This window comes from Marmota marmota, unplaced genomic scaffold, assembly GCF_001458135.2.
Source record: "Marmota marmota marmota unplaced genomic scaffold, marMar, whole genome shotgun sequence".
NCBI lineage: Eukaryota > Metazoa > Chordata > Mammalia > Rodentia > Sciuridae > Marmota > Marmota marmota.
Window position 1 is genome coordinate 83,485 of NW_026000058.1, and position 27,440 is coordinate 110,924.

The following is a 27,440-nucleotide window of genomic DNA, read 5'->3' on the forward strand; positions in this document are numbered from 1 at the left end:
TGGAAAGTATGATATGAGTTGAAAACATGTCTATTCTCATGACAGTATTCTAGGGAAAAGTCTTTTTTATCTTTGTATAATCTACTGTGCCTCTTTTTAATTTTTTTTAATTTAAAGTATATTTTATGCCATATAACTTCTTGTTTTAAATGGTTTCTGTATCATAATTTGGCAACCCCAGCTTTTTTTTTTTTTTTGGTCACTTTTGTATGTAACACTCATATTCTTTTGCTTTCATCTACTTCTTTCCTTAGATTTAGAGTTCCCTATAGATTACATTCAGTTGAATTTCTTTCAGATTTATTATTTTTATTTTTAAAAATTTTTAATTGTTCTTTTTAGATATACCATAGTAGATATATGTATTTTGACATATTTTACATACATGGAATATAACTTTCCATTCTTGTGGTTGTATAAAATGTGGAGTTACACTGGTTGTATATTAATATATGAATATAGAAAAGTTATTTCTGATTCACTCTACTTTCTTATTCCCATCCCACTCTCTTCCCTTCATTCCCTTTTATCTAATCCAAAATGAACTTCTATTTTTGCCTACCTTATTGTGTGTAAGCACCTGCATATCAGAGAGAACATCAGCCTTATGAAATAATATTTTACTACCTCTACATTTAGCATACAATAGTCACTTCTAAATAGTCACTTCTATGCAGACTAAATTTTTCAATTACGGACTCAATTTGTCTACTACATACATAACAGTCTTGAATAAACTACACCCATGTACCAATAGTCCTAATTTGAAAATGTCTTCAAAATATAAGCATTTTGGCTCTCACCAACCTTGTGCACTATAATGCTAACATTTTCAGAAGACAATCCTTCCCAATAATTTTAACATAAAATATACAAAAGTGGTTTACTAATTATACTTTTGTCATACACTGGCAACCTCTTTGACATCTAGAAAAGCTAGATGTAGATTAGGACTTGTTGATCCTTTATATACACTAAGTACACAGCACAGTAAAACAAAACCCACAGACATAGGAACAGTGGTTACTCTTGCCTCATTGTAAGCACACTGGCATGGTGCTCCAGAGAATCAGCACACAATATGTATTACTCAACAGGGGTTTTGGCTATTTCCCCACTCCCCCACAAAAAAATTTTATATGAATTTTTTAAAAAATTACACATGTGTTATATATTACCACTTCTACTTTTGACATATATTAAGAACTTTAGAACATCTAGAAAGCTTAGATATTTCTAAAAAGGTATTTAGCATTGTCAACTGTATATATAGTGATGAGGAGTAAAATATGCATACAAAACAATGGTTACAATATGAAGAATTTCTTTTACATATAGCCAGTCTGGCACAGGACAATTTCTTCTTGTGGTCCAAGGCTTCTTCATGTCTTCTAATCCACTCAAAAGATGTGGACAAGTGCCACTCCTAGATATGGTCTAACAACTCCATTTCAAGGTCACTTCCAGAAGATATTTCTGATTTTTTAAAACAAATGGCCATTTACAAGACATTATTTTGTAACTCTATTATATGTTATCAAACATTTACATTTAGAATGTCCAGATGTGGCAAAAGTTTTAAAAGTTTCAGAGCAGCTTTTTCATATTATATACACAGGCCTTGTACAACAGGCCAGTAAATCTACCTGAAATGTGGTAGACATTTTCATCTGATCAAATATGATATGTTACCCTACAGTTTCTGTCTTTGGTAGAATAAACACCAAATACCCAAGGGTGTTCACCCTTCCACCCATCATGCTCCAGGGCTTCATTCACCTTCCAGGATGGATAAGGCCTTTGTTTACCTTGCCAGGACAAGTTGTATTCTCATGGAGCCCTCCTGGAATGGTCACAGAGAGCCCTAGTCTGTGCTGATGGGCTGCTGAATCCATCATCCACTCACCTTCTTGGGCCCTCAAAGCCCCTGCTGGCCTCCAGGCATTGGATTGGCCACCATTCCTCTTGACATGCTATGCCCCCACCACACAAAGTTGCCATTTTCTCAGTGCTCGCTTTGGCTAGGATGGACAGGATTGGGCCAGGAGATTTGGCAACCCAGAGATCCTAGGTCTGAGGTCCTACAGATCAATGCCACCATCAGGTCATCCAGGCAGGGGGAGAGCTCTCAGGTTCTTCACAGCCTTGGCCAACCAGTGGGCAGCAACATTAGGAGCTCCAGGGGTCTGCAGGGCAGAAACTATAGGCTTTCACGAGCTCCCCAGCTCCTCACTAGCCTAGAGCTGGAGCACCCCAGAGCACCTTGGGGAGCAGGCCATGCTCCATTTTTGACCACACTCTGTGGAATTGATTCAGCAATTTCTTTTTCCTCTTTAGATTAATTTTGTTAGTAAAGCTTTTCCTTTTGATTTGTGGTTTGTAATAATGCATTAATAATAAAATAAATTTTTTAAAAGTAAAGAAATTGCTACTGTTACTTTGAAAGTTGTATTCTATAATTCTTATAATTGTTTTTTCTACTTTGCTTAATGGTTTAACTTGTGGTTTATCACTTTTCATAGTGGCATGCTTGAATTTCTCTCCCACTTCCCTTATATATTTTCTATATATATATATTCCACTTCCCTTTATATATTCTATAGGTTTTTAAGTGTTCACAGGGTCTCACTATGTTGCTAAGACTGGACTTCAGCTTATAGTCTTCCTGCTCAGCCTCTCCCAGATGGCTAAGATTATAGTTTTACACACCATGAATGCCTCTTTCAGACATTTTTTTCTTGAGGAATTATTCACATTCACAATTTATGCTTATTTATATTAACAATCTTTGTCTGAATTTAGTTAACCAAATGTCTTCAAATGCTTACTTAGTGTTCTGGGTAATTCATAACTCTCACTATCCTAATGCTCAATTCCTAATATTTTTTGTTTTTGTTGTTGTTACTTTGATTAAACCATGGTTTTCTTTATCTTTATGTGCTGTACTATTGTTAATTGATTTGTCCATTAAAAAAACAGAAAACAGTAGATTATATAGTTCTTGTAGAAACAGTATGGAAATTTTAAAATAAATTATAAAAGGCAAGTATAGTGCTACAAGCTTGTAATCCTAGCTAACTGGGAAGCCAACAAAAGAATTTAATTTTGAGGCAAGTCACAGAAATTTAGGAACATCATGTCTCAAACAATTTTAAAATAGCTGTGTTGTAGTTTAGTGGTATAGCATCCCTGGGCTTAATCCCAAGCACCACACAAAAATAATTAAAAGTAGAATGATGGCTGGGGATATGGCTCAAGTGGTAACGCGCTCACCTGGCATGCGCTGGGCACTGCGTTGGATCCTGAGCACCACATAAAATAAAAAATAATGATGTTGTGTCCACCGAAAACTGAAAAATAAATATTAAAAAGAAATTCTCCCTCTCTCCCTCTCCCTCCCTCTCCTCTCTCTCTCTCTCTCTCTCTCTCTCTCTCTCCCACCCTCCTCTCTCTCTCTTTAAAAAACATAGTAGAATGACCTCATGATACAGAAATGCCAATAGTAAATATGTATCCATAAGAGATGAAATCAGCATGTTGAAGAGATAGCTCCACTATTTTATTCAGTGAAAACATTGATCTCAATATTCAAGATATGGACTCAACCTATGTGTCCATCAATGATCAAATTAGTAAAAGTGTGGTATTTATATGCCATTGCTGTTTAGACATAAAAATATCTTGTCATTTAAAGTAACATAGGATGAATATGCAGGACTTTGCATTAAGTGAAATAAGGCAGATACAGAAAGTCAGCTGCAGGAGAATTTTTTTCACATGTGGAAGTCAGAAATTCAGAGAGTAAAATTGTGGTGACCAGGTACTGTGTTTTGTGGCGTGTTGGCATATTGTGCCGCAGTCTGGCTGGGCACAAAATAACCGAGCCGCCACAAGGCACTTATAGGTTCAAACAGGAACTCCTTTATTGCCCGAACTCCCGCAAACACCACCCACTCGGCCCTTCCAGGAACACCACCCACCAGAAATCCCTCCTCCGGAACTCCCCCAACCAATGCGAACTCCCCAGGAATCCCTGTGAGAACTCCAAAGTAGCGGCTGGCTGCCCAAAGTGGACAGCAGGGGTCTAATATACAGTTGAATACACAGCTTAACATGACCATCATCATCTCTATGGCTCCATGGCTTCACCTCTCAACCACTCCCTTCTGTCAAAAATGCCATGCGTCATTCCGACTCAGCTGTGACTCTCAGAATCTCCCCACTTCTGTTTAATTAAACAACAAGCACGTGGCTTAGGGAACGTGCGTGTCTTAGGTTATCCAATACTACCTATGGTGCTTACCCCTCATCGGATGAGCTGACCTCAAGGCGTCAGCCTCCTGTCTTAGGTTGGTACCATTGCAATTGGAGCTTGCCCGTCATTGACTACCGGTCCAGCCTACTTGTGGATAGGCCTTGGCACCAGTGGGGGGTGAGGTTCTTTGCCTCACCTCTGTTGGCCCCCAAATTTTAGACCATCACAAACAGAAGGGAGGAGGATGCCAAATGCCACAACACCAAGCCAAATGACGGTTCCTTTTGGAACAATTGTACCACCGATGACACCATCAGCAAAGATACCCCAGCACTACCACAATTCGCTGCACCAACAGATAGTTCACAATGCATGCAAGTGATACATAGTCCAGGCAAGTTCTGCCAGCAGTTCAAAGCAGAGGAATCTGTTAATATGTTCATTTCCTCCTAAAGTAAATCGACTCCTTGATTGAGCATCACTTGTTGAGTTACATTATTCATTGATGCATCAGTTTATACAGTTTGTTGTGATAGCTATTGCAGAAGCTGTAGTTTGATTTTATCTTTGTCTTCACCGGCACTGGGATGAAGATAGGAATTCTGGCAATGATGGCTAAAAAAAATTATGTAACATTCCAGCAGGCACTAAAAGAAAGCAATTTTCTAAACAATTTAATATCCTGAATAGAATTAGATGTAACGAAAAGGAAAGGTGAAAGTAAACAAACATATCTGTTAACCTCCTTTTTTGTTCACATTTTAAAACAATCCTCAACAGGTGTTTACCCAATTAATAAACCATTTAAATCACGTGAATAAAAAAAATTGGATCCCTTTTTTCATGAGCGCTCCTCATATATGATATATGGACATACGCACATACAGACATACAACACAAAACAGAAGTGTGCACACATAATAAAATACATACAACACATAACATAATAGTAAAGGCCTTGTAGCTTTTCACAGGTGAAATCTCCATTGCAATGTTTAAAAACTCCACAGTCAAAAAATAGAACTGATCAGAAAAAATTTAACCAAAAAAAAAGGAAAAAGAAAAACATTAACCTAGGTCTGTATGACTCAAAAAATAAAATAGAACTTCATGATGTGGGAAAGGGCAATAATAAAATAGATATTGAAAAAACCATCCTGGGGGCTGGGGATGTGGCTCAAGCGGTAGCACGCTCGTCTGGCATGCGTGCGGCCCGGGTTCGATCCTCAGCACCACATACAAAACAAAGATGTTGTGTCTGCCAATAACTAAAAAATAAATATTAGAAAAAAAGAAAAAAGCATCCTGGTTTCATTAGCCTCCAGGTGTGGGAGAACCACTGTCACAGATGTAAGGATAGACAAACTGGAGTTCTGGATATCAGCTGTTATGGATTTGAACCAAATCATCTTTTTGGTCTGTAGAAATCGCTTTAGTTAATCTCTCTGGTATCCAAATTGGCTGCTGTTCTCCCTGTGGAAACACACAAACAGACCCCCAACTCCAGACAATCACTGGGTCAGGACCTTTCCATTGTCCTGTTAGAATATCCTTCCAAAGTACTTTAGGCTTATGTACATTTTTTGGATACATATGCCTTTCCGCAGCACTAAGTCCTGATGAATCCAAATTTAAAAAGTTTAGAGTAAAAAGGGTTATTTTAAGTTTATCTTTGGGGGATATATACCCCTTTCCAATTCCCTCTTTTTGCTTTAATAAGTACATTTTAATAGTTTGATGAGCTCTTTCAACTATGCCTTGTCCCTGTGGATTGTATGGGATTCCTGTTATATGAGTAATGCCAAATGATGAGCAAAATTGTTTAAAAGAGGTAGAAGTATAACCAGGGGCATTATCTGTTTTTAACTGTTTTGGAACACCCACAGTGGCAAAATTTTGTAAGCAATGAGCTATAACATCTTTAGTTTTTTCTCCGGCATGAAGGGAGCCCATCAAAAATCCAGAAGAAGTATCAACTGTAACATGCAAATATTTTAATTTTCCAAATTCTGGCAAGTGTGTGACGTCCATCTGCCAAATATGGTTAGGTATCAATCCTCTAGGATTGACTCCAAGATTAACTTGTGGTAAAAAGGTCACACAATTTTGACATTGTTTTATTATTTGTCTAGCTTGTTCCTTAGTTATTTTAAAACGCTTTTGTAAAGTATTAGCATTGACATGGAACTTTTTATGAAAATTTATAGCTTCTTCTAGTGTAGAGAAAATATGTATGTCATGTGTAGTTTTATCTGCTAAATCATTGCCCAAACTAAGGGCTCCAGGCAATCCTGTATGTGCCCTGATATGTCCTATAAAGAATGGATCTTTTCTGTCCCAGATTAGACTTTGTATAGTGGAAAGCAAAGAGAAAACAGTAGAAGAAGGGGAAATCCTACCAGCATCTTCAAGAGATACTATAGCATTAACTACATACTGACTATCAGAAAATAAATTAAATACAGAATCTTTAAACATCACAAAAGCTTGTAAAACTGCATTAAGCTCTACCTTTTGAGCTGATTGTTTGGGTACTAAAAATGTAAAAGTTTGATCAGGGGTAACTACTGCTGCTGTACCATTATTTGACCCATCAGTGAATATATTTGGAGCATTCATGATAGGTGTTTTTCTTGTCATTTTTGGAAAAATTACAGGATGCAATGACCAAAAAGACAATAAAGGATTAGATGGTAAGTGGTTATCAAATGAAACATTAGATTTGCACATGATTATTGCCCAAGTATTTAACTCATTAGCTAACTCATCAATTTGATTCATAGTATATGGAGTAATAATTTTATTGGGAGAAATTCCAAACACTCCCTTTGCTGCTTTTATTCCTTTGAGTATTAATTGTCCTACAGCCTCAGGATACCTAGTAAGAATAGTGTTAGGAGAATAAGATAAATGTATCCATAATAATGGACCTTCTTGCCAAAATACTCCTGTAGGAATATTTTTTGTTGGTAGTACAATAAATAATAAAGGCAAACTTATATCAATTCTATCCAAATGCATATTTTCCATATATGTTTCAATGATTTTTAATGCCTTTCTTGCTTCAGGCGTTAACATTCGGGGTGAATTTGGATCTGATGGACCTTTTAGGATATCAAATAAAGGTCCCAACTCTCCTGTTGGTATACCTAAATAAGGCCTTATCCAATTTATGTCTCCTAATAACTTTTGAAAGTCATTAAGTGATTTGAGTTGATCTACTCGTATTTGAATTTTTGGTGGACGGACCATGGTTGAGGATAATAGAACTCCTAAATAATTAATTGGAAAATTTAATTGTACTTTATCTATTGCTATCTCTAGATTATAATTTTTAATAAGTTTGTAAGTGTGGCATAACATTCTAGCAATGTGTTCTTATCTTTGTGTGCTAATAATACATCATCCGTATAGTGAAATATTTGTAGTTCAGGATTTTGATTTCTAAGTGGCTGGATTGCTTTGTTAACATTAATTTGACATATACTTGGGCTGTTAGCCATCCCTTGAGTGAGTACTTTCCATTCATATCTTTGATCAGGAACTTCATGATTCAGTGCAGGGATAGTAAATGCAAAATGTGGACTATCCTCAGGATGAATTGGAATTGAAAAAAAAAACAATCTTTAATATCTATAACTAAAACATACCAGGTTTTTGGCAAAGCACACAATTGGGGAATCCCTGATTGAGCAGGTCCCATAAACATCTCATTATTAGTGGCTCTTAAATCTTGCAATAATCTCCATTTACCAGATTTCTTTTTGATGACAAAAATGGGAGTATTATGGGGAGATACAGAAGGTTGTATATGTCCCTCCGCTAATTGTTGTTTGACCAGGTCATGGGCTGCTTGTGTCTTTTCTTTAGTCAGGGGCCATTGAGGAACCCATACTGGCCTTTCTGATTTCCAAGTAATTTTTATTGTCTCAATGACCCCTCCTGAAAACCCAATCCATGTCTGTCTGTTCCTTGATTTATTTGTATTGGTGCTGCTATACCTTGTTCTTGTTCTCCTAATCTTTTTCCTTTCCTAAAACCTTATCTAGCCATAATAGTGGGCGCATTTGGATTGATGTTATTTGTTAATGTCAAACCTAATTGATCTAGGACATCTCGTCCCCATAAATTTATAGGAAGATGATCCAGTACATATGGCTGTATAGTTCCTTCACATCCTTCAGGATCCTTCCAATCTAATACCATTGTACTTCTATGGGGATTATTTGCCACTCTGAGGCCTCGAAGCGTTTGAGTGGCTGGTTGTAACAGCCAAATTTTGGGCATTCTTGACGAGAGATGATGCTAAGGTCTACACCTGTATCCAGTAGCCCATTAAATTCATGTCCTTGAATATTTAGTTTTAGCATGGGGCGAGAATCTCAATTTAAAGAAAGCATAACCCAATCTACACCTGTGGAGCCTAATCCCCTGGAACCTCTTTCTACAGTATGACTGGAAAATTTATCATGTAGGCTGGGTATTATTAGTAACTGTGGTATTCTATCTCCTGGTGAAATTACTGATATACCCCTTGGAGAACTGGCTATAATTTTTATCATAAGTCCTTTTAGAGTAGAAGAACTTTGTCCCAATAATAAGCCTACTGTTCCTTGGGGAAGAGGTCCTTTTACCTCTGTGGGAATGATTTGAACTTCCATCTCTGGAGTTAGTACTGCTCTGGCAGAGGTGCAGGTGTCCAACCCTGCGCTCCCTCTGGTTTGTCTGATGAGGGATCTAATGGATAATGTGTCCTGGGCACTACCCTGATGGTGTTGCTGAGTTCCTCCATTGCCCCGTATATTTGTGGTTGTGGGCCCCGGAGCATTGGGCCCTCCTGTCCGTTTTTTGGTAATGGAGCCCGATGCTTTTCTCCATGGTATTGTGGGTAAACCCCCGTTTTTTGATAATGGAGTACCCTCTATGGTGGTTTGAGAACAGCATTCATTAGCCCAATATCTGCCTCTACAGCATCGTGGGCAAATACCTGGTATTCTATCCCTTTGATACCTAGTTTTGTTAAACTCTCCTCCTATTTGACAATTCCTTTTAAAATGTCCTGTTTGTTCACAATTGTAGCATGTTTTTGGCCTGGCATCTAAAGCCTGTTGTACTGCAGCTGCCAAGGCTTGCCCTTGTTCATTAATGTCTCTATATAATTTAATATATGTGTTTAAATCTTCATTTTTCCATGGTCTAATGGCCTCCTTGCACCATCAATTTGCTTGCTCAAAGGCTAGCTGTTTAATTAATGGCATTGCTTGTTCTGTGTCCCCAAAAACTCTGGTAGCTGTTTGAATAAGCCTATCTACAAATTCAGCGCAAGGTTCATTAGCTCCTTGTATTACCTTAGATAACTGACCTTGTAAATCTCCATGTCCTTGTAAAGTCTTCCATGCTCTAACTGCATCTGTAGCAATTTGCGAGTATATAGCAGGATCATATGCAGTTTGTTGCTGCTGACCCTCATAAGGTCCTTTTCCTAACAACATATCTAGATTTCTCTGAGGATAACTGGCTGCTGCATTTCGCCTAGCCGTCTCCTTGCAAAATTCCTCATTGGCAACCTTCCATAACAGGTATTGTCCTACATTTAGCACAGCTTTACACATACTAGTCCAATCTGCTTGCGTCATGTTCAAGTTGGTAATGGATTCGACCATGCTTACAGTGAAGGGTGTTTGAGGACCATAGGTTGTTACAGCCTCTTTTAGCTGCTTCACTGTTTTGAAATTTAAAGCATGGTGAATTCACTGCCCTCCTGCCACCTCAAATACAGGGCATGCTAATCTTTGAGGTTGTGTCTCAGGATCCCATCTATCAACTACGCGGGTTGATGGCCACTCAGCATATATTGTCTCTATAGGCGGAGCTGTTGGTTAGACACTTACGCCCTCTGGTGATAGAAAGGTGTTAGTAACAACCTCCCATTGTAATTTCTCTCCTGATAGCCCCTTCTTCTCTAAACTTTTTTCCTCTGACTAACTCGAGAGTCTTCCTCTTTTACTTGATTTAAAATGTCTTCTCCTTGACTAAGCAAAGAAGATTGTAACAACGTCCATATGGTAATATGCCAACTGGCAGAGTTCCTGGGCTTTCCTTTTGTATCTTAAAATCTTCACCATGATGGTTCCATTGTGATATATTTAACAACCCCTCTTTAATGAACCATGGGCTACACCTTTGTATCGTCTTAACGTATGCCCTAACTGTTCTTGATTTTACTGAGATGCCTCCTTCCTCTAGCACTTTATAATGCCCTTTCGGTTTGGTTCTTATTAATTTTTAATTTCATATTTCCATGACGAAGATACCCCTCATTAAGATAATCTAAAACAAAACTGAGACAAAATGAAACAAAAATGGAACAAAAATTCATTATATCAGCCTTTCTATCCTCCTGAAATGTCCATCTGTCCTTTCTCCCCATCTGTTCTTCAGATGCAAATAGTTTTCCTCAGATGTGAGCTGTTTTTCTTCCATCCCACCCATCTCCAGGGACTGGCAACAAAAGTGAAACAAAACAAAAGAAGAATCTTTAAATGGTTATCCATCCTCTCGCACTGCCCCCAGAATCGAGCAGTTTACCTTATCACTTACCCTCAGGCCACCATATGCCGCAGTCTGGCTGGGCACAAAATAACTGAGCCGCCTCGAGGCACTTGTAGGTTCAAACAGGAACTCCTTTATTGCCTGAACTCCCACGAACGCCACCCACTCAACGCCACCCACTCGGCCCTTCCAGGAACACCACCAACCGGAAATCCCTCTTCTGGAACTACCCCAACCAATGCGAACTCCCCAGGAATCCCCAGGAATCCCCTTGAGAACTCCACCTGAAGAGGACAGCAAGGGTCTAATATACAATTGAATACACAGCTTAACATAACCATCATCATCTCAATGGCTCGCTGGTATCACCTCTCAACCACTCCCTTCTGGCAAAAATGCCATGCATCATTCCAACTCATTCCAACTAGGCTGTGGCTCTCAGCAATATTGTTAGTCAAAGTTTACAAATTTTTATTTGAATGGGCATAAGAAGGTCAAGAGTATTTTTGTATCACATGGTGAGTGTAGTATATTATGTTCTTGGTAAATACTAATAGAATGAATGCAATACTTTGTAAGCACAAAACTGATAAATATGTGAAATAATGCATGTATTGGTTCACTTCATTTAGTCATTTCACTTTGTATATATACTTTAAAATACCATGATATACTTAGTAAATACACAAAGTTGAATTTTTCAATGAAACAAATCATCAAATAATACAAATTTAAAAATGTAAAAAACAATTTATTAGTCTTGAAGGTCATATTGGCTTTATCCCGATAATATGGATGTAGGCTCTGTAAGGTTTTTATTCCCTTCCAAACTCATTTTCATGGAGAATTTTTCTAGACATATGTGTGTATTTTTCTTATTAAAAGAGTCCAGAGTCTCTTTACTCTTGTTAAATAACTGTGGTATTATCATCCAAAATCTATCTGTTAATTCCAGGTCTCTGTGTCATGGTAGACAGAAAGCAGTTTTCAAATACTTCAAGAAAGCCCTAAATGCTTGTGTGTATCTTTTATATTTCCCCTATTCTACTGAGAATGAAAGTAGCTGGTGAAGTTTTTTCTAAATGCACAATGCTATATTGTGGAGGAGCAATGGCTGTATTGGGGAAAAGTTACATATTTTCTTCTCTCTATTATTATCCTTAGTAATATACTTCTCTTGGATACTGTGATCTCTACAATAGTTTCTGTAATTTTCACAAGGTAATTTTGTCTGTACATTTTTAACTTATATATTTCTGGGATAATGATGACCTTGGATTTACTAATCTGCTACCTCACTGATTTCTTGACATGGTGATAATTTCATATCTTACTATGAAAATATATTCATTTCAGCCTAGTAAGTAAAATAATTTTTATATTGGTTTATTTCAGGCATGGCTTCTCATCATATCCAAGAATTTTCACAAGACCAGGGCATAAAACATATACTTCAAAAAGTGATAAATGGAAAATATGGAAATTATGAACTTGACTATTCACAACAAAGAAAAATATGGAAAATTGTAAGTGAGAATGAACATCATAAATTATATTATCAAAAGTCAGTCCTTATTCACCACCATAGAATTCGTATTAGAGAGAATCCCTGCAAATTTAGAGAATGTGACAAAGCTTTTAATGAAAAATCTCACCTTATTTGCCATCAGAGAATTTATACTGGAGAGAAGCCCAACCAAAGTAAAGAATGTGGCAAAGATTTCATTAAAAAAACACAGCTTATTCACCACCAGAGAATTCATACAGGAGAGAAGCCGTACAAATGTACAGAATGTGGCAAATCTTTCATTAAAAAAAAGCACATTATTTATCACAGCAGAAATCATACTGGTGAGAAGCCCTACAAATGTACAGGATGTGACAAATCTTTTAGTAAAAAATCAAGACGATTTAGCCACGAGAGAACCCATACTAGAGAGAAGCCCTATCAATGCAAAGTATGTGGCAAAGCTTTTAATCATAAAAGTAGTCTTATTTGCCACAGCAGAGTTCATACTGGAGAGAAGCCCTACAAATGTGAAGAATGTGGCAAAGTTTATACTAAAATATCAGCCCTTAATTACCACAGAAAAATTCATACTGGAGAGAAGCCCTACAAATGTAAAGAATGTGGCAAAGCTTTTCGTAAAAAATCAAGACTTATTAACCACCAGAGAACCCATACTAGAGAGAAGCCCTACCAATGCAAAATATGTGGCAAAGCTTTTAATCAAAAAAGTAGCCTTATTCGCCACAGCAGACTTCATACTGGAGAGAAGCCCTACAAATGTAAAGAATGTGACAAAGCTTTTAATGAAAAATCATACCTTACTTACCATAGCAGAATTCATACTGGTGAGAATCCCTACAAATGTAAAGAATGTGGCAAAGCTTTTATCAAAAAAGCATACCTTATTCCCCATCAGAGGATTCATACTGGAGAGAAGCCCTACAAATGTACAGAATGTGACAAAGCTTTTAATGAAAAATCAAGCCTTGTTTGCCACAGCAGACTTCATACTGTAGAGCAGCTCTACAAATGTACAGAATGTGACAAAGGTTTTAGCAAAAAATCAGGCCTTGTTCGCCATCAGAGAATCCATACTGGAGAGAAACCCTACCAATGCAAAGTATGTGGCAAAGCTTTTAATCGAAAAACTAGCCTTATTTACCACAGCAGACTTCATACTGGAGAGAAGCCCTATGAATGTGAAGAATGTGGCAAAGGTTATATTCAAAAATCAGCCCTTAATTGCCACAGAAATATTCATACTGGAGAGAAGCCCTACAAATGTGAAGGATGTGACAAAGTTTATAGTCAAAAATCAAGCCTTATTAAGCACAGCAGAGTTCATACTGGAGAGAAGACTTAGAAATGCAAAGAATGTGGCTAGCTTTTAATCATCCATCAAACCTTACTAGACATCAGAGAATTCATATTGGAGACAACTTCTACAAATTATTATAGCAGAGAAAAATTATTCAAATGAAAAAACTGTTACAATGTGAAAATGTCTCCCACAATAGGTCACCCCTTACTCAACACCTAGAAAACATACTAGTAGGAGAGGGTCAAGTGGAAAAATTTGTTTCAAAACTCATAGACATTGCTCAAACATTACTGAACTTTGGAGAATTCATAATCGTCAGCAACCTTAAAAAGTTAAATAATGTTTCCAATCCCTTATTTAAATTTCAAATTTATTAAACATCTGAAACCTTATTCCTGTAGTGAAGGTTAAACAGCATTTTTCAAAATATGTGTCATATTTAATAGTGAAATATTTACAATAAAAACCTTGACAAATATAAAGGAAGTATACTAAAGTCCTTATCCATACCTCATAACTTGATGTACTTGAGGGTCAGTAAAAGAGAAAATAATTTAAATATAGAAAATGAGCAACTGGCTTTAATTTTTTATTAAAATGTATTAAATATTATTAGGAGATATGGAGAGATAACAAAATCATTGTAGATATTATACATCCAGAGTGCAGATAGCTCATCTTTGAAAGGATATGCATTTCTTATAAATCAACGATTACTGAATATTTGCACTTTTGAATGTTGGAGAAAATTATAAGAAATATATTTTTAAAAATTTTAATTTTTAAACTTCATTTCTTGTACTGTGGGTTAAATTTAAGGATGCTTAACCACTGAGCCACATTCTCAGTCACACACACACACACACACACACACACCCCTCCCTTCCCCGACTCTTTTAAATTTTGAGGCAAGGTCTGCTAAGTTGCCTAAAATCTCACTAAGTTGCTAAGGCTGACTTTGAACTTGTGAAAGTTTTTCCTCAGCTTGCCAATTTGCATGGATTACAGGCATGGGCCGCCTTGCCCAGTTTACAGTGCCTTTTTACCTATATTCATATTATGCATGCAACATATTAATAAATATAAGTGAATGTTAATATGTTAACACTGTCATGTATTGAATCATGTCATTATCTCAAAGGTATCACAGTTTTCCACTTGACTAAGGGATTTATGTAACAGTAAGACATACTATTGGGTAAATAGTACTGTAACATCTCTTAATTATTGTACACATTAATCAAACTTATTTGGGAAATATAATTTGCATAAATCAAATTGTTATAATTTTTCTGTTTGTATTTGTGGAGATATTAAGACAGTTATGAGAATGATATAGACTGCAGAGAAGACAGACCAAGGCAGACTCAAAGAAAACTATCCAAGCACTCCAATTAGACTTCTCTGTGTACTGAGCAAAAGTCTGCAGGCTTCCAGGTACACCAAATCTTCCTCTACCTCCCCCTTTCACTGTGTGCTCTTTGCCTCAGATGAGATTTCTGCATTCAAAGCCAGCCTTTCAGAAAATAAGGGCCACATATAAAATAAATCTGATACTTGGGAATCCTGAAGTCATCACTGGAGAATTTCTAGGGCCTAAATTTGAAGTTAATATTGAGTTGCTTTTGAAGACTATGCTTTAAGGTAGTGTCTTAATTTTACTAACTTGGCTTAAGTTAAAGATTATTTTTATTTTTGTTTTTAATTCCAATGTCATTTTGCACATGAATTAAGAGTATGTGGCAGGCAGAATAATGTCATTCCCAGGAGATCCTTTTCCCATGATAATAAACATGCCTCATTATCTTGCAAGTGACTTTGCAGATGGTATTATGTTAAAGATTCTGAGAAGGGGAGACCATCCTGGATGGCACAGGATCATCTACACAATCCAAGTAATCCCATGGGTCTTTAAAATGAAAGAAGAGACAAAGAAGTCTGGTGATGGATCAGGCACTCTGCCAGCTGTTGCTGGTTTTGAAGGTGGAGGAAGCAGCCTCCAGCCAAGAAGTGAGGGGTTTCTAGAGCCAGAAAAAGCAAGGAAGCAGGATGTGCCTGAGGTCCTCCATTGGGTGATACAATGATTGTATCCCCCAGTGATTTTAGACCAGTGGGACCCCTGGGGGACTCCTAACCTACAATTCTAACATAATTGGATGTGTTCTCAGCCATGATGTTTGTGGAAAGTTGTTACCACAGCAATGGAAAATCATCACTAGTGCTACTCCCTCTCACTTCAGCATGAGGAGATCTGGGATATGATGAACTTTGTAAATCCTGAAAGTCTTAGGGTGCTGATTTCAACATCATGTGGACATCAACACTTAAAAAATGCTTTATTGATGGTGGCAATGCTGCACAGGCTTCTCTGTGACTCTGATGGAGAATATCTAGTTGGCCTCCTCTACAACAGAGTAGAACTTAGAATGAATCAGGAGACAGGGAAGCAAGGTCCTGGCTAGAATAAGTGAAGATGCAGGCCACAAAAATAAATAATGGAGAAGGAAGTAGAATTAAGAACAAAGGGCACAAAGAAAGGGTGAACCTAAGAGCTGCAGGTGTGACTACCTCTGAGCTCTGAGCTTCAAGGCCCAGGAAGTTGCATGTGGGCCTCAAGAGAGACAGGATCTTTTGGACCAGCTGTTTGCTCTCCCCAATCTGCTCTCTGAGAGCAGTATAGTCATTGATGTGGTCTATGATATGGCAGCCATGCTTGTTGGTGAAGAAGCCACCTGTAGTATCACCCTCCAGCTTGGCAGAGCTCTTCATTCCTGGAGGATCATCTGAATCCAGCTCTGAAAAAGAAAACCACAATAATATAGGATCTGCTGTTATTTATGATAATATTCTCAGTTCCCACCAATGCAAAGAGACAGTGAAAGAGCCCAGGATCAAGAAAGGCAGCCTTCAAAAATTCTGAGTGGGTCAAGTCCATAGAGACCTTTTGGTTTCTTTATTTTTATAAACTTTCTTACATCATTGCATAATGACAAACTTGCCAGAAGACAAATTTTGTCTTCATTGACAAGTGGGCTATTCAGGAAGAATAGCATAAACATGAAAAGTTTTCTGGATAGAAAAGGCACAGACAAGCAAATCAGCTGGACACAGACAGCACATTTAAGAATGTGTACAGGAAAAAAAAAAAGAATGTGTACAGGGCAATGATGCAAAAAGAGCAATAGGACAACTGTGGCAAGAAGAAAAATGAGAAGAAAGGCAGCCACAGAAGAGTCAATGAACAGGACTGAAGGCTTTGTTGCACACAGAAAATTTTCTAAATTCACATAACACTTATAGAGGACTGACAGTTATTTGCATTAATAATTTTCCTTCATTGTGTCCAAGCCTCTTAGATGTCATATTTATACCATTTGTCCTAGTGACAATGACAGTATTTGAGCCAGGAGAAAAGAAAGCAGAGCTGTGAAGGACCAGAGGCAGAAAATTCTTACCAACATCCCAAACTGCAGAGGAAATAACTGAATCTAGGGAGGAAAGACAGCCAGTGTTCAGGACACCTCAAACACCCTGCACCCCAAATCACACACAGTCTAGCCTTCACCACACAAGATCTAAGGCACCAGGACTTCCCTGTCATGTCATCAGCATACATATGCCCCATGGAAAAGCAAAAGTCAACAGATTGATATGTTTATGTTATTTAGAATGAAAAAAGTTTGATGGACAGGTATTCCAAATGAATGTAACTTCTAGTTTAAAAACCTGTTAGGTACAATTTTAAAAACCAACTTTTTTTTCCCTATGTGCTGTCTAGTACAATGCTGTAGTGAAACCTAAATATGCACAAAATCACATGCATATAATATATATATATATATATATATATATATATATATATATATATATGTAAATGTTAAAATATTGATCAAGGGCTGGGGTGCAGTTCAGTGGCAGAATGCTTGCTTAGCATGCAGGAAGGCTTGGGTTCAATTCAATTTTGTAAAACAAAAGTTTACAAAATATAAAGCATCCCAAAAAAGGAGTTCCTGCTAAGAGAAGAGTGGGTCACAGCCAGGTTCCAGTTCAGGCCTCTGGGGGCTGGGAACAAGAGAAAGAGTAGAGACTGAGCCATGGGGCTGCATCTTAGCTGGTGCATGGGAAAACAGTGACAGGGAAGCCTTTTTAGAGGGAAGTGAAGATGTGACTCAACACCACACCGACCAAGGCAGCTCCAAAAGGGGAAGGCAACAATCTAATGTATGCTTAGCAGTTCCTGCCAGATGGATACTGTGCTTGGCAATTCACAGATGCTTCTTACTTAAAGGCCACAATAAAAAGTCCCTGAAATTGTCCAATTTCATTTGAAAATTGAAGTCATTATCTGAAAAAAAAAATGAGTATTTAGCACAACTAGAGAAAATAAGGATTAACATGACCCAAGAATTTATGGCATGAGAATTTGAAATTCTGAGCCTTGAAGGCTCAGACTTAGAGAAGAAACATGAGCAGAAGTGATAAAGGATATGGCCATACAGGCGAATGGAGAGGGTAACTGGATTGGTGCAGCAAAAAAAAGCAAAACAGAAGAAGACATAGAAGTGGAATGATGTGTCAAGAGGTTGGGGAGTGGGCCTCTGTTAACATTCAAATCAAAACTAGGAAAGCAAGATAGAGACTGGATACTGAAGAGAGCCAGAGAAGTCTGGTAAACATGCTTATCTGAAGAGGCAGGCAAGAGACTGGGGCAGAAGTGGATGTCTACCATGTGGAATGAATGTGCCTGCCACCTAGCACTGTCCCACAGCCCTGGTTTCCTTTTGTCACACACTGAGGTCCCCCTAGGTGAAGGAAAGGGAAGCCACTCTAGAGAGTGTGGCAAGGTTTGTGATACTGAGACAGCCTAGTGAGGTAGAAGGAAGACTACCTAAGAAGAAAGCACCTGATTTGGTCTTTAGGCCCTATAAACCCCAGCTTGTCTATTCATGTCTCAATGCCCCATTTGCCAATTGGAGCATGTGAAATATAAAAATATCATAAAACCTGTCCTACTATAAATAAAATTGGGGGGAAAACTGGCTCCAGGATAGTATGTGTCTCCCACTTACAGCCAAACTTCCATAGAATTTTTTTTTTGCGTTTTTTTGATTTTACAATGATTTTCTTACATATATTTCTTTTTTAAAATTAGAACTCTATAGTCATACATTGCCGGGGGCCAGCCTCAGCATGGTGTCTCGGAGGACTTCCTTGATTGGATAACAAGGAGTTGGCGAGGAACAGCGGAAAAACACAGACACAAAAGTGAAGGTGCTGAATCTGAATCTTATGTCTTGAATCATATATACTATTCTTTTTGGAATGATTACAATACTTTGTGGTTACAAGGCAGGAAGCACAGAAATTGTTATTCAAGGAAGTACAGTTTCATTTTTGAGTAAGCCTAATCAGACAAAAATAATCATTAATCCTAAGCAGCAATAAGCACTTTTAACTTTCATTTCGTGTTTTGCCTTGAGCTGTTCCACTTAGCTTAATAGTATTTAACCATGACCCAGACATTTACTCTACCCTCAAGCTGATTTATCGTATTTCAAACCTGGACTGGTGCCACAGTTATAGCAAGTGGTTAACTTGAAAGGTTTGGCTACTATTTTTAATCACTCTAATGGCAAAGAATCATACCATTCAGTCCTGCTAGCTGGTACCTGAATCCAATACCATCTACTTATTTGTTATCTAATGATTAACTTTTCCTCTCTAATTTTTAAGCATCAAGGGGTCCCCCTATGTCTGATTTGTTCCCAGTTAGTTAAATCTCTATAGCGTACCCATTTATTATTAACATTTACTATCAACCCTATATTGGGATCATATTTTCCTGTCCAGGACCAAGGGGGCAAGGTGGGAGTTGACTCTGGTCCGGGTCTACGAGGGGGATACCAAAATCTACCTCCAATCATGTAGGCTGGCCCATAGGGCCCCATGACTGTTGACATAGGCCTATATTTTTTATTATTCTTTTCCTTATGACCTACTTTAGCAGGAAGGACCTTTGGACTTTCAGGAGTAGTTACTTGAGGCTTATTTAGATTAACTTTGACAAGGTTTTCATAAACTTTCTTAACTGTTTTTTCCTTAAGGAGTTTTGCTATAATACTTAACTATTTATGAGAATTGGCTACATTATTGCAGTTGTTGCAAGCTGACCTATTTTCCAGGATTGTTATGTTTACCTGGAGAGTAATGTTAATTCCCATAGACTCAATGGTCATATGAGAGGTGAGTAATATTCCAATTACAATAAAGCCAAACAAAAAACATTCAATTCCCAGAAACATGCTCTGCTGCCCCAGAGGTCAGTCGCCTTGCGCCATCCACCTCAGGAAGGCCTTGTCATTTCCTGTGTCAGGGAAGGGGTGCAGCATTACATAGTAGTGGGTTTATTTGGACAAAATGCATGCAATTTGACTTCAGTTCATGATTCACCCCTTTCCCTCTCTTTTCCCTCCCATCCTCCCTGACCTCTCCCAATTCTCCTTCATCTACTCCACTAGACTTCCTTTTGTTCATCTATTAATTTGTATTTGATTGGTTCTTCCTACCTAAGCATAAAGATGGAGTTCCCTGTGGCATATTTATATGTGCACATAACAACTTTTTAAGAGTTCATTCTGGGGCTGGGGTTGTGGCTCAGTGGAGAGTGCTTTCCTCACATGCCTGAGTCCCTAGATTTGATCCTCAGCACCAGGTAAAAATAAATATATTGTGTCCATTTAGAATGAAAAAAAAAATCACTCTGCATTGCCTCCCCTTACCCATTCCTGCACTCTGTCTCTCGGTCTTCTCTAATACTGCTCTTTCCTTTATCTGGATGATATTCTTTTTTTTTTTTTTTTTTTTTAATATTTATTTATTTTTTTTTTTTTAGTTTTTGGCAGACACAACATCTTTGTTTGTATGTGGTGCTGAGGATCGAACCCAGGCCTCACTCATGCCAGGCAAGCGCGCTACCGCTTGAGCCACATTCCCAGCCCTCTGGATGATATTCTATCATGCCCTATTGGAATAACTTTCAGCCTCAGCTAGCAGCTACTAGCAGCTCGGAAGTGCCTGAAATATCCACCTTCCTTCAGGCCTGACAGAAGCGCCTGCAGGATGGGGTGAAACCACATCCTCAGCACTTGTGGTTAGCATTGCCAAACTGCCCCGCCAGGAAACTGAGAGTCAGGGGCTTCAGAGCATGAAACCCCTGACTCAGTAAGGGCTAAAGACCCTTCTAGATTGCTTTCTGCCATGACAGCAATATTTAGAGTTTCCTCACAGTGTGGTTACGTAAGGCAGAAGATGATTGGCTTATGGATGTTGTCTGGCTTATGTATGATTGATAGGCATGCCCCACTCAAACCCTATAACAGTTGTGTGCATTCCAAAAATAAACTGAGCTACTGGACAATGACCTGAGGTGGGTCTCCAGCCAGTTCTCTCACCAGCTCCCAGAGTCTGTGTGTTGATTCCGCATCTCTACCCCCCACCCCCACCCCGCAACAAGGTAGCCGAGTGACTGTCGACCATGAAGGGACTAGGAACACATTCACTGCCCTCCCCATTTCCTTTGTTTTACTCTAGTTTCTGCATGAGAATAAACATTCAAGCTTTGCGTTTTGTGTTTGGCTTATTTCACGTAGCATGATATTCTCATTTCTATCCATTTACCTGCAAACACCATAATTTCAATCTCTTTTATGGCTTTGTAGAACCCCAGTGTGTGTGTGTGTGTGTGTGTGTGTGTGTGAATAAACACACACATGTCATATATATGATATATATGTCAGAATTTTTAAATTTATTTATCTATTGAGGGGGATCTAGGGTTGATTCCATAATTTAGCCATTGTGAAATGTGCTGCTATAAACATTGAGGTAGCTGTCACTGTAGTATGCTGATTTTAGAAGTTTTGGCAAAATACCTAGGAATGGGCTGATGCTCATAGGATGCTTACATCTCTAGTTTTTTGATGAATCTCGATACTGCTTTCTGGAGTTATACTAGTCTGCAGTCCCACTAACAATGTACAAGTGTACCTTTTCTTCCACAACCTTGCCTGCATTTTTTGTTGTGTGTATTCTTGATCATTGCCATTCTGGAGTGAGATGAAATTTTAGTGTTGTTTTCATTTTGCATTTCCCTGATGGCTAGTGACGTTGAACCTTTTCTCATATAGCTGGCCATTTGTGTTTCTTTTGTTAAGAAGTTTCTGTTTAGTTCTATTGCTCATTTATTGATTGGGTTCTTTGGGATATTTTTGTATGAAGTATTTTGAGTTATGTATATATTCTGGGTATTAATATTGATCCCTTATCAGATGAGAAGCTGGCCAAGATTCTTTCCCATTCTGTAGGCTCTCTCTTCACACTCTTATTTCTTTCCTTCACTGGGAAGAAGTTTTGGAGTCTGACGGCATCTCATTTATTTATTCCTAGTTTTAGTTCATGCACTTTGAGTGTCCTATTAAGGAAGTAGGTGCCAGCAATTATATGATGGAGTGTTGGCCCTATGTTCTCTTGTAGCAGTTGTAAGGTTTCTGGTCTAATTCCTAAGTCTTTGGTCCATTTTGATTTGAGTTTTGTGCAGGGTGAAAAGTAGGGTTTTAGTTTCTACATATAGTTATCCAGTTGTCCCAGCACCATTTATTTAAAAGGCTCTTTATTCCAATATATATTTTAGGCACCTTTGTTAAGTATCAGAAGAATCTAAGTATGTGGCTTTGTCTCTGTCTTTTATTCTGTCCTATTGACTTTGGGTCTATTTTGGTGACAATATCATGCTGTTTTTGTTACTACAGTTCTGCAGCACTATTTATTGTCTAGTATTTGTGTTCAGCAATGGTACCAACAATAAAAATAAAATGAAACAAAAAACTAGTTCAGGAATTGGATAGTAGGAGTCAGCTATGTGAGCTAATATAGTAACACCTCAACTTGAAGTCATGGGAATTACAAGTATAATTCTTTTAAATTTAGGAATACAGTTTGTGTATGTGTATATAGCTATTTTTTAATGCCTTTATTTTATTTATTTTTATTTTTATGTGGCAATGAGGATTGAACCCAGTGCCTCACACATGCTAGGAAAGTACTCCGCCACTGAGCTACAACCCTAGCCCTAGGAATACAGTATTATTATTGAATATTTTTTTAAAAACATTTTTATTTTTACATGATAGTAGAGTATATTTTGACATATTATACATATATAGAATAAGTATAACTTGTTGAAAATAGGATCCCCCATTATTATGGTTTTACATGATGGGGAGCTACATTGTTGTGTATTTAAGGATGAAGATAGGAAAGATGTGTCCTATTCATTCTCCTGTCTTTCCTATTACCAGGCCCCCCTCCATTCTCTTCATTCCCCTTTGTCTATTCCAATGAACCTCTAATTTTCCACTCCCTTCTTGTGAGTTAGCATCCACATTCTGCCTTTGGGTTTTGAGACTGGCTTATTTCACATAGCATAAAAGCCTCCAGTTCCATCCATTTACTGGAAAATGATATAATTTCATTCTTCTTTATGGCTGAGTAGTATTCCACTGTGTATGTATACCACATTCTTCATCCATTTATCTTTTGTAGGGCACCTAGGTTGGTTCCATAGCTTGACTATTGTGAATTGAGCTGCTATTAAATACTGAAGTGGCTGGCTGTGTCACTGTAGTATGCTGATTTTAAGCCCTTTGTGTTTAAAGTGAGGAGTGGGATAATGGGGTCAAATGGTGTTTCCATTCCAAGTTTTCTGAGGAATCACCATACTGCTTTCCAGAGTGGTTGCACCAATTTGCTGTCCCACTAGAAATGTATTAAGTGAACCTCTTACCTCACATCCTTGCCATCATTTATTGTTGCTTTTATTTTTAATATTTGCCATTCTGAGTGGGGGTGAGATGAATTCTCAGTATAGTATTGATTTATATTTCTCTAATTGCTAGAGATTTTAAACAGTGCAGCCTTTGGATCAACCAAGTTCAGGCAGCTTTTCTGATCTCAGGTTTTTCTGTACTAAATCTGTGTTTCTCTGTGTCCTCCCTTCCTTTGTGGGGAATCTTTTCTGCTTTCGGTACCCATGTAGCAGGTGGGCTGGCTTCTATGTATTCTTTTTCTTTGTTTTTGTACTCAAATTTCTGATTCCCTAATCCAATTAAATGTCTAATATTATATTCTGTGAAATTCCTCTTTCATCAACCCGAGTAGCTGTACTCCTGCTGCTGTGCTCATGAGTCAAGGCTGAAATGGAATGCAGCTTTCCACCATCTCACCATCTTCTGGTCTTGCAATACAGCTTTTTATCCAGGATGATTGCTCACCAATTTTAATACTTCTGAGGTTAATGCCATCCCATCTGTGGATGTTTGATTTTATTTCTTGCACTTTAGGAGTGTACTTAAAGAATTCAGTTCCTGAGCCTGGATGTTATAGTGTTGGGCCTACATTTTCTTCTAGTAGAAGCAGGGTTTCTGGTCTACTTCCAAGGTCTTTGATATGCTTTGAGTTCAGTTTTAAGGGTTAAATTTCATTTGACTACATAAGGATTTCCAGTTTTTCTAGCACCATTTGTTGAAGAGGCTATCCTCAGCACACTACAGTGATGCAGTCACATCAATATTTTCAGCAGCACAATTCACAATAGCTAAGCTATGGAGTCAACCTGGGTTTTGGTATAATACTCAGCCATAAAGAAGAATGTCTTTATGATATTTGCCAGTAAATGGATGGATCTGGAAACTACCATGCTAAGTGAAATAAGTCAATCCCCCAAAAAACAAAGATTAAATGTTTTCTCTGATATTTGGAAGCTAACCTACACTAAGGAGGGAGAAGGGGAAGAATACAAGTTCCAAGTATTAGAAAAAGGGGAATGAAGGAAAAAGAGGAGCAATAAGGAAAGAAAATGAATGGTAAGAAAAGGAATGAGCCTTACTGTTGTGTGTATTCTTGATTATTGCCATTCTGAAGTGAGATAAGATTTTAGTGTTGTTTTCCTATGTACATATAGGAATACAACACAGAGAATCTCACCATTGTGTACATCCTCAACATATGGTCCTAATTAGAATAAGATATATTCCATGGTTGTATATGATATCAAAATGGGCTCTACCCTCATGTATAACTAAAAAAAAAAAAAAATCTAATAAAAAATTGACACTTTTTATTTGCATGTCCAAGATAACAATCCAGGTTTGAGTTAGACTTGTCCCCCATGAACACCTCAAGAAAGATCCATGTGCTAGTAACTTACAAAGGCCACATTCCCATCAGAAAGAGTCTATAGCATGGACTCAAGACAGAAGTGAGGAGGTAGGGCTGAGTGCGCTAGGTAACAGTCTAACAGAATCAGGAGGTTGGAGAGTCATGGAATGTGGGGAGTTCCTACCTTCTAATAGCCTCATGCTGGCTGAACAATTGGTTTCTTCAGAAGGTCATCACTGATGTAGACCACCACTCATCGGGCAGTTTCAGTAGTTGTGTACTCTCATGTCAATATTACCAACTTCTCTTTGCTCCCTCCTCCAAACTTAGCATATTTCACATTTCTCCTAAGCATGTATGTTGAGAATCCTCAAAGTAAAAATGGTTACCTCATTATTTCCTTAATATTAAAGTGGATCTTAAGGTTTTTCCTCAAATGATAAATGCAAAACTGCCAATCTAAAACAGTCATAATGTTCTTCTCTGAATATCCAGCCATTATTTCAAAATCCATTAAAAATACAAAACAAAGAGCACTCTATAACAGTAAAAAGTAAACCATGAGTGTTTGAAATTGTTTTCTGCATTTTATTAATGTTATTTTGTTATACTCCATTTTTACTGTGGCCTCTTTTCTCTCACTAAGACATCTGTTGTTGTACAAGACTCTGAAGGAATTCCTCACTTCCATTACAAAAGTTCCTGTTGGCCCAGGAAAATACAGGATAAATTTGGTAGAGAATGGCTGCAGATCATAGACTACATATTTAGAGTCCAAAGTTTTGCTGTACTTCTTTTCTAAGAAATAATGCTAATTTGAGCCAGCTCATGTGCTCTTTCAGAAGTTCCAAGTTCTTTCTCTACTACCACCTGGCCATTGTACAAACTCTCCCTCCTCCTCTGTCTCCTAACCTGGGATGTCTTTCCTTTCTTGGTCCCAGAGTCACAGTCATTCTTCTAGCTTATTAAGAGCAGGAGGGGCCTCAGGTTTATGTGAGGTCGGGGGAAGTCTTTGCCATTTGGTATAGGGCCACCACTTGGATCACTTGGAAACATATTTTCTCCTGAAGTTGTTAGGAGTTCTAAGTGCAATAAATATTCTCTCACAACAGGACAGTTAACCCCCCTAATGCATTGAATTCATTTGGCTTCACTTTCTGGGCAGGATCTTAACCTTGTTGGAGAATCACTGCACAAACTCATGGTTGTTAGGCTTATCCACTCTTTCTCTGTGAGGCTTCTCTTGATTTTGCTACCATCTAAATATGATCTGTGAATGGAAACATGGAGGGGAGCCATGCCTAGTATTTGTGAGCCCTCAACTGTGGGACACTCATTGGAGGAGATTTCCCAGACCCTTCTTACTATGTCCTCAGCAGATAAAGTCCAGTGCTGACTCTGCTCTTCATGGCAATCTTCCCTTCAGCAGGTTGGGCTACTGGTGTGTGCTATCAATGTACTCACCTACTGAGAACCATGGCTGAATTTGGAGCAGATATTTTAAGTTCCTTTTAGTAAGGAGTAGATACCCTTCCTAGCATTCCCCAGTGAAATGAGCACAATGCTTTACCTGTAGGAGCTCAGCAATGCATTCATTGGACTTAACACACTTATCATGCAAGTTCTCTAGATACATGGAGATCTTACATTTTATACACATGATAGAGTAAACTGAGGAGCAAAGCAGGGGAGTTAGTTTATTCTGCTTCTATGAACACAAGAGTCATCAACTGTCATCCACTTGAATGTCAGAAAGCCAGGCTTTTAGCCCCACCTTTCTCCATTTGGATTGCAAACCTGAAAATTACTTCAATTTTTTCCCCACATTTGAAATGAAGTTTGAGTAAAAACAAGAGTTTCACTTTGGGGAATGACCAATATTAGTTTGCTTTGAAGTGGATAGAGAATGCTGAGGTCTAGAGAAAAAATCACGATAATTTTCTCAAGGATGAACTGATGTGTCTTACTTTACTTGCCTCTTTCTTCCTCCAGCTTGCCAGAACCCACTCAGTATTTACTGATGTTATCAGAGCCATCTTCAGACCTTGAGAGTTTGGATTTCTATGAGCCAAACTGGAGAGAAGGTGTTGGTCTGAGAAACCACCCAGTAGGGGGATCAACCTGACTACCAACATTTTTTTGATACAGCACTGGCTATGTTCACCAATTAGCCCACTATCAATTCTTTGACTTGCTATATACCAGAATTACACTTCTGTGAAAGCTAAGACTATGTTCTACCCATCTCTGTGTTAATAGTTTCCAGTGAGGCCCAAGCACTGAGGCACCTGGCAGGGTACACTAAATGAATGCATAAAAGTGGTTGCATACCACTGTTATTAGAATGGAGTCCTTTTACAGTGTCATCTAAAGCCTTCCGGTTAGTGTCCCCTTTAATGAGTCCATGAGTGCCACATACAGAGTCCTGCACATCACTCTGCATATGTGATGAAGAGAAAACTGAAATCAGAACAGTTTGTGTTTCCCACCTATAATCCACACTGCACTTTAAGGTCTGTAACTGGGGTTCCTGTCAGTTTAAAATTTTTAATTTGTATAAAAGTTAAAGGCTGACTGAAAAAAAAAGG

General features: G+C 38.1%; 1 protein-coding gene across 1 annotated transcript in view; it reads left to right on the forward strand.

Annotated features, from left to right (window-relative positions):
* LOC107160409 (zinc finger protein OZF-like) overlaps nucleotides 1–18,108 on the forward strand; it is a 52,091-nt gene extending 33,983 nt beyond the window's left edge. Inside the window, exon 4 of the mRNA XM_048813865.1 lies at nucleotides 12,203–18,108. Coding sequence (XP_048669822.1) covers nucleotides 12,203–13,680 — 1,478 coding nt within the window. The 3' untranslated portion in view covers nucleotides 13,681–18,108. The remainder of the gene's footprint in view (nucleotides 1–12,202) is intronic.
* The last annotated feature ends 9,332 nt before the right edge of the window (nucleotides 18,109–27,440 follow it).